The sequence below is a fragment of the Rhagoletis zephyria genome, unplaced genomic scaffold (genome assembly GCF_001687245.7).
Source record: "Rhagoletis zephyria isolate East Lansing unplaced genomic scaffold, Rhagoletis_zephyria_1.1 Rzeph_scaffold_01628, whole genome shotgun sequence".
Taxonomy (NCBI): Eukaryota; Metazoa; Arthropoda; class Insecta; order Diptera; family Tephritidae; genus Rhagoletis; species Rhagoletis zephyria.
This window is the reverse complement of record NW_016158712.1, coordinates 8633-16499: the sequence shown is the minus strand read 5'-3', so window position 1 is coordinate 16499 and position 7867 is coordinate 8633. Positions and strand designations below refer to the sequence as shown.

At 35.1% G+C, this 7867-nt stretch overlaps 1 protein-coding gene across 1 annotated transcript in view; it reads right to left on the bottom strand.

Moving 5' to 3' along the window:
- The window catches only part of otk (protein tyrosine kinase 7), a gene marked incomplete at its 5' end in the record, with an annotated part of 17956 nt that extends 10347 nt beyond the window's left edge, over positions 1 to 7609 (bottom strand). Inside the window, 3 exons of the mRNA XM_017618455.1 lie at positions 5495 to 5589; positions 7243 to 7404; positions 7478 to 7609. Of these exons, the coding sequence (XP_017473944.1) occupies positions 5495 to 5589; positions 7243 to 7404; positions 7478 to 7609 (389 nt within the window). The remainder of the gene's footprint in view (positions 1 to 5494; positions 5590 to 7242; positions 7405 to 7477) is intronic.
- Positions 7610 to 7867: the final 258 nt, after the last annotated feature.

Below are 7867 nucleotides of genomic sequence, written 5' to 3'. Positions count from 1 at the left end.
CTATATATTCTAATTAAAAATTTTGAAATTTTGCTGACGATTTTTTTAAGTTTGATTAATTTTTTTGCAATTTGTGCAAGCTTTGCAACTTTTGTTAATGTAGTTTCTGTTATAGATTAAACTATATTTTAAATGAAAATTATTAAAAATAAAAAAATAAACATAATTTGCAAGCAATATCGTTTTGAATTTCGTTGCTAATTAGTTGCACGCATCTGTATGTATGTATAATAGCGTGTATGTAAATAGAAGATTGCCAGAAGTCGTTAAATGCAGCAGAGTAGCAAGAAAACATAAAATTCAAATAAAAAAGGTAATCGCCAACTACAGCCAACCAACTCAACAACTAACAGAGTAAACAATCGAACGACCCTCTGAATAACGAATACACAAACGTACATATTACTTAGTACATACAAACTTAAATGTTCTTTCCATCCACTAGCGTATTTGAATATAGTCGCCTGGGTAAAAGATTGTCGTAAGCGCAATTTTGACGACTTTTAATTCTAGATTTATAATATAATTCAAAAATATAATTCAATCTATAACAGAACAGAGAATTTGCAAAACAATTTATTAAGCTTCAAAAAATTGTGATCAAAATTTCAGAATTTTTAATTAGCATATTTTGAAAATTTTCGGGTATGCAGTTTTGTATCCCATTCAATTGTAGCATAAGAAAGTGCAAGTTTCTAGTCGCTAGAAATTACCTTTGCTTTTTTAGAATTTATTTCGCCGAAGCGGTTGCGGGTTTCTTCCATATAAAAATAAATTTTGTTTATTCGTTATATGAAAGCAAATTACACAAAAAAAAAATTCTAAAAAGTCAACGGTAGTTTTTAGCCACTTGAAGCTGGCACATTATTAGACTAAAATTGAATGGGCTATAAAACTGTGTACTCAGAAAAATTCTAGCACTTCTGAGAAAAAAAGTTTGAAATTTGGGTGAAAAATTGTTGCATTAGTTTGTAGTCTTTTAAAGAGGTTTAACCTGGGGTTTATATGTGTTTTGTTAGAGAATGAACTGTACTTTAGTTAAAATTTCTTAAAAATAAATAATTACACATAAGGGGCAAACAATATCACTTTTAAAGGGGGTGCTATAGATATGTCCAATACTGTATGTATACATACATATAACGTACTCCCCAACATTACAGTCATCTATAACGTTTGCACCCCCGACACGGCTTCACTTGACGCGAGAAACAAACATTTGTGGAAAATTGCGCTCAACAACTTCCATTTCATTTTCATTTTCAACGGCGGAAAAATGCATAAAATTTTACGAGCAGCATATAAATGTGTAGGTATGTATGTATGTACATATATATAACAGTGTCATGGCAGCAACCAATGTTGCCACAATTTTTTTTTATTTTTTACCAAAATCCAGTGATTAAAAGTTACTAAATTCAACAAAAAATTACTACACTTATTTTATGTGCAGAACTGTATGTATGTTTATACATATCGATCCCTAACCGCCAAAATAACATAAGCGCCATTTTTTCAAAATTTTCTTTTTGATTCAGAAATATTCCTAGAGCATCTAGATGCCTTTCTGCATCAAAAATAAAAATGTCTCTTACGTTATTTTGGCAGTTAGGGCTCGATATGTCTGTACATATGTAAATCCGAAGATACCAAACATTTCAGGCAATCAGCGCTCCATTAACCTAAAATTTTTGCGAAAGTTTGTTGAATTTTTTAAATATTTAACAGAGTTTGAAATTTAATTTTTTTTGGAGTTCTGTTAAAGAAGAACGATATGTTTATAAAAAATAACCAAAATTTAATAACAAAAAAAAATACTATGTTAAAATTTATCAAAATATGGTGCGGCTATAATTTTTTCGACCGCTGTATGTAAACAAGTGACAAGAAAATATATCAAAAACTCAACGCTGGAAGGAAAGCTTTCGACTTACACAACATTTCAGGCAATCAGCGCTCCATTAACCTAAAATTCGACCGCTGTATGTAAACAAGTGACAAGAAAATATATCAAAAACTCAACGCAGTGAAGTCCCCCGCTGAATGCTGTAGCTTTTTGAACGAGAACATGCATATTTACGTAGAATTCTGCTCATATATGTATATGGTTGCCGGGTAAAGCGGAAAATTGATGATAATTGAAAAGCTGACGAACTGACAGAGAAAGGTAGGACCACCCAAAACCTTCCAGGAAATGAACAAGAAAAAGTTAAAATGACTATGTTCTCTTTGACGAACAGCTGATTTTGTCAAATTCGCCAAGAACATAGATTATTTGAAAAGTATGTGCCTAAACGCATGTGTGTTCCTGAAGAACAAACACAGTTAAGGTTCACTAAAGAACTGAGAAACATGAAAAACAGAAAGTCACGTTATTTTAGATTACACAAAAAAACGGCTTACACTCATACTATGTAAAATACTCACTTTTGCGTCACAAGTTCTTTGAATTAAACAAAAAGTGTTATAAAGATTACTTGTGTAAAATAAAACGACGTATAAAATATAACCCCAAATCATTTTATGATTTTGTAAACTCCAAGCGAAATGTACGTGGGTTTCCTTCCGCCATGAAGTATCAAAATACCGTCTCTGGTGATAATCAAACAATTTCTAACATGTTCGCTCAGTTTTTTAAATCCAATTATTCCACTAACTCCCAAGCATACTTTGACTATCCTTTTAAACTAAGTCCAATTAACTCAATACATAACCCTATAATATCTCCCGATGATGTTTTAGTTTACCTGAAGTCCTTAAAGCAGTCTTTTAGTTATGGTCCTGACCAGATCCCCACTTGTTTTCTTAGAAATTGTGCTGATTATCTCTATGAGCCGTTAACAGCCTTATTTAATTTGTCTCTTAAAGAGGGCGTTTTTCCAACTGTATGGAAGGAATCGTTCATAACCCCCTTACATAAAAGCGGTAGCAGGTCTTCAGTGGAGAACTACCGGGGCATAGCTAAGCTTTCTGCAATTCCTAAATTATTTGAAGCAATTATAACAAATCGGTTGACGCATTCTATCACTTCAAGCATTTCATACAGTCAACATGGATTTTGCAAGGGCAAATCAACTTCTACAAATTTACTTGAATTAACATCCTATATCTCAAAAGCATTTAGTGAGAGCAAAACTGTTGATGTTATATATACTGATTTCAGTAAAGCATTTGACAAAGTGTGCCACTCGTTGCTCATCTATAAACTTGATCTTCTTGGTCTTCCACCTAATTTTCTACGTTGGATCTCTTCATACCTCTATGATAGATCACAAAGGGTATTGTTTAAAAATACTATCTCTGACGTCATTGATGTTACTTCAGGAGTCCCTCAGGGTAGCCACCTAGGCCCGATTCTGTTCTTGCTTTTTATAAACGATATTTCTACAGATATAAAATTCTCCAAAATTTTAATGTATGCAGATGATGTAAAACTTTATAAATCGTACGTTTCAATTAAAGAAAGGTCTTTGCTACAATCAGACTTAAACAGCATGGCTTACTGGTGTAAAGTAAATCTTATGCCTCTAAATCTTAAGAAATGTAAAGTAATGTGCTTCTCGCGAAGAGCTGTTCTGCCAGTTTCTTATATAATAGGTAACCATAACCTGGAACAGGTATACAATTTTGTGGACCTTGGTATCACAATGGATCCTAAGCTTAATTTTAATCTTCACATTAATGTGACAGTCAACAAGGCTAAAGGTGTACTTGCATTTGTGAAACGATGGTCAAAAGAATTTAGTGACCCTTATATCACTAAAACCCTGTTTACAACATTAGTTAGGCCGATTCTGGAATACGGCTCGGTGGTTTGGAATCCAAGGTATCAAATTTACTCAGACAAGATAGAATCAATTCAAAAACAATTCCTACTTTTTGCTTTAAGAAATTTCCGATGGGATTCTCAATATAGTCTTCCACCTTATACGAGTCGCTTAAAACTTATTAACCTTCCTACACTTGCCAGTCGCAGGGAAATGCTTGGTATAATTTTTATGGTTAAATTACTGACAGGCTCAATTTCAAGTCCGTCTCTTCTGGCTGATGTAAGCTTTAATGTTCCGTCACGCGTATCAAGACACTTTTGTCCCATATTTCTGAAAGCTTGTAAAACCAATTTTGAATTGCACGACCCACTCCGTTGCTTATGCCAGGATTTTAACTCTCATTCCAGCACGTTTGATATATCAGATCCGCTTTTCAGCATTAAGAAAGCGATACTCTCCTCTCTCAATAAGTGAATTATTGACATAAATACATAAAATCAGCTGATGAATTTAGTTCTGTAGCTGAACAGTTTTAGATCTCGACACTTAACAAACTCCTGCCTATCGTGACTCGGCACAAAAATTTAAAATATTGGTTCCGTACGTCATGCGGACTGCGCCCCGCGTGCGGATGGGCGGGAATGGAGGGTAAAAACCGTTGGGATTATTATTATTATTAACAAAGTAGTGGTACTGCTGAATGCGTCATCTCTGTGTCTCTACATTGCGATTCTCGCCAACAGGGACTACTTTGGGCTCGGTAGGCAGTTGAAAAGCAAAGGACTCTCTTGACGAACAACAACCACATTCTACAAGTCTCTCGCCATGCCCGCTCTTCTATATGGCACAGAAACGTCGACGATATCGAACAGAAGATGAGAAGACTTTGAGTACTTTTGAGAGAACTATTCTATACAAAGATGGAATGGCGAACTGTACGAGCTTTTAAGCGACAGGTGCGCATGGACAACGGTGAGACGATGCCTCTACTCGGCACCCATGGTGGACAACGCAAGCAAGGCCGCCCACGATCGAAATAAAAGGACTCTTTGATCTCGGATCAAACCTACAAACGGTTGTAGTGCCAAATATTATCTTTTAACTTTTTTGAAAATTTAACGTTTTCAGAGCACCAGAAACTAGATAGAGGGTATTGAATATAAATAAACCCCCCATTTCCTTGTCATGAAGAACTGGATAATGGGAAATGCATCCCACAGTGGCCATACTTTACATATTTAACTTCAAGAAAACTTCAAAAGAAAATTAGAATAGCACCAAAGCAAAGGAAGCGATCAGAGAAAGGTGAGATCTGTACAAGAAAAGTACATACATACGCTGAAATAGCTCGAGAAGCAAATGATTTGTTGAAAGATGAAAGCCACAAATTGTGAACGAAGCAAACGATGCATAATGTACCAAAACACAAATAAAGTGTCGAGTGGCAAGTGATTGTTGCAGCAAATGGGAAGAGAGGGGCAGCTGGAATGCGGTTAATGTATACATACATATGTATGTATGCATATACGTACATGTGCAGTTCTTTCCTTTCCACGCATCGCCTGCACAAACCCAAATTTCTTTGACTTATGAAATCNATAATGTACCAAAACACAAATAAAGTGTCGAGTGGCAAGTGATTGTTGCAGCAAATGGGAAGAGAGGGGCAGCTGGAATGCGGTTTATGTATACATACATATGTATGTATGCATATACATACGTACATGTGCAGTTCTTTCCTTTCCACGCATCGCCTGCACAAACCCAAATTTCTTTAACTTATGAAATTTAATGTAGCGACAACAGCCATCCACCAGCGCTGTGGAGAAAATGAAGTCACAAACAAAAACTCGAAAACTGTTGCAGTCAATTAAGCTGATGGAGGCTGAAACTTGGCGCTGATGCTGATGCGCCTACAAAATAGTAAACAAAACGGAAATCAAATGTGCATTAATCGGAAATCTGTGCAACATATGTACATATGTATGCTATCAGTTGCCTATGCTGGTTGTTTTTTATTCTGTGTTACGAAAAGTTTTGTTTACTTGTAGACTGATGCCCATATGTATCTATGTATATATATTAAGACCGCATCACTCCCCATTCAAAAAAAAAAAATCGGTACTGTTTTTCCATTGGAATTATAAAATCTATTATATTTTAAGACGTCCGCCAAAATATTTCGGAAAAATATTAAGATTTAAGCGAGCTGGACCGATTTGAAAATACCTCCAAAAATGGAGTTTTTTATGAATAATAATAGTTTCTTAAAGATGTTTTTTGAAAATATCCCCTCAAATGACAAAACGATTTAAGCTTAAAAAATTTACATAAAAATATTAAAAGGAAAATAAAAAACAATTTGTGTCAAAGATTGGTATAAGAAAAACTTGAATAACTGGCCTAAACTCTTCCGATTTAAACTTGTGAGGTATCATTGGAAAGTTCCATAAGTCTAAATCAGAATAGGTTTGGCCCAGTTATTTAAGTTTTTCGTAAATCAATCTTTGAAAAAAGTAAAAAAAAACAGCATCAAAAATCTCATTATTACGATTCCGTTGAAAAGATTTTTAAATATTTGTATGCAGATTTTTTAAGCCTAATCTGTTTTGTCATCTGAGGGGACTTTTTTAAAAAGTTCTTTAAGAAACTATTTTTATTCATAAAAAAACTCCATTTTTGAAGGTATTTTCAAATCGGTCCAGCTTGCTTAAATCTTAATATTTTTCCGAAATATTTTGGCGCTCGTCTTAAAATATAATACATTTTGTAGCCCCGGCGGGAAAACCGCAACTTTTTTTGGTGATGCAGTCTAATATACATATGTACATATGAAATTCGGCTGATGCATAGCTGGCGGCTTGATATCAAAAGAAGTTGATGCTGACGAGTTAATTAGTGGCCTAAAGTTCAAGTTGGTTGAGGGGAAAGATACTTTTTTAAAATAGTTTAAGCGACACACGGGGGATGGTGTGTCCTGAATTTTACACCACCTCCGAATGGAAAATAGTTTTAGTACTTTCAACGCAGAAATACATTCGCTGTTAGAAAGAAAAAAAACTTTTTCTAATTTTATAGCGTTTTTTTTCGAAATAATGCTGCATTTATTCTGCCCTGCGCCAAGGCTGTCAAGTTTTTGTGTTCTTTTCTCAGCATCTTCACATGCCTATTGCGTGTTCTCTCTTTAAAATGTGGCACTCTGATAATCTTGCCATATAAGAAGGTGAACTTTTTTCCGAGAAAAGAAAACGCCATTAGATGTTGCTCGATCCAGTGATCGAACCTACAACCACTCGGCTACAAGGTAGGAATAGGGTTAAAGTTCCAATTCGATATTTAATCGTGGTAGCGCATTTTGAATATTTTCATCAATTATAGCTTAGAAATAAGATAAGATGATGCGCTTCTGAATGCACCCTTTATACATATCTGAGTAGCTGTATCAATCTGGAAATTATTAAATTTTACTTACAAATTATATTCAGCCGCGCCGGAGGCGATGCTTGACGGGCTCCGCTAGTCATACTTGTCGCTATGCAAACGTAGTCCCCAGCATCCGTATCGCGTTGCACTGCCTCGATGCGTAAATTCGATTCCAATTGCCGCACACGTGTAGAATTTTCTACCGGAGCATCTGATGGCACAAACAAACAAAAAAAAAACATAAATTTTAAGCTAACAAAAATTTATTTTTTAATTGCACTTACTATTGTGCAACCAAGTGTAGCGGAGTCCATCGAGTGAAGTCGCGCGGCAGGTAAACACAACGGCATCGCCTTCGACGACGGTTTGGCTTTGCGGCGTGGTGATGAAACGCGATGATTCTGCTTTGGCCAAAGCTGAAAAGAGAAAAAAATATATCTGAGTTTAAACAGCGTACTTTAAAATCTCTCTTTTTTTAAATTCTGATTAACGAATGGCAACTTGTACCATTCGTAGTAGAATGTCTGCAAGTTTGTGGAAAAAATACTGCTTGGATGCAGTATTAAAAAAAAATTAGATATCCTTTAATGAGTCAGTTTTAAAACTCATTTAAAGCTCAACAACGCGCAAGCACTTGTATTTTGCAGCCAGTCAACAATATGGAACAAATAATC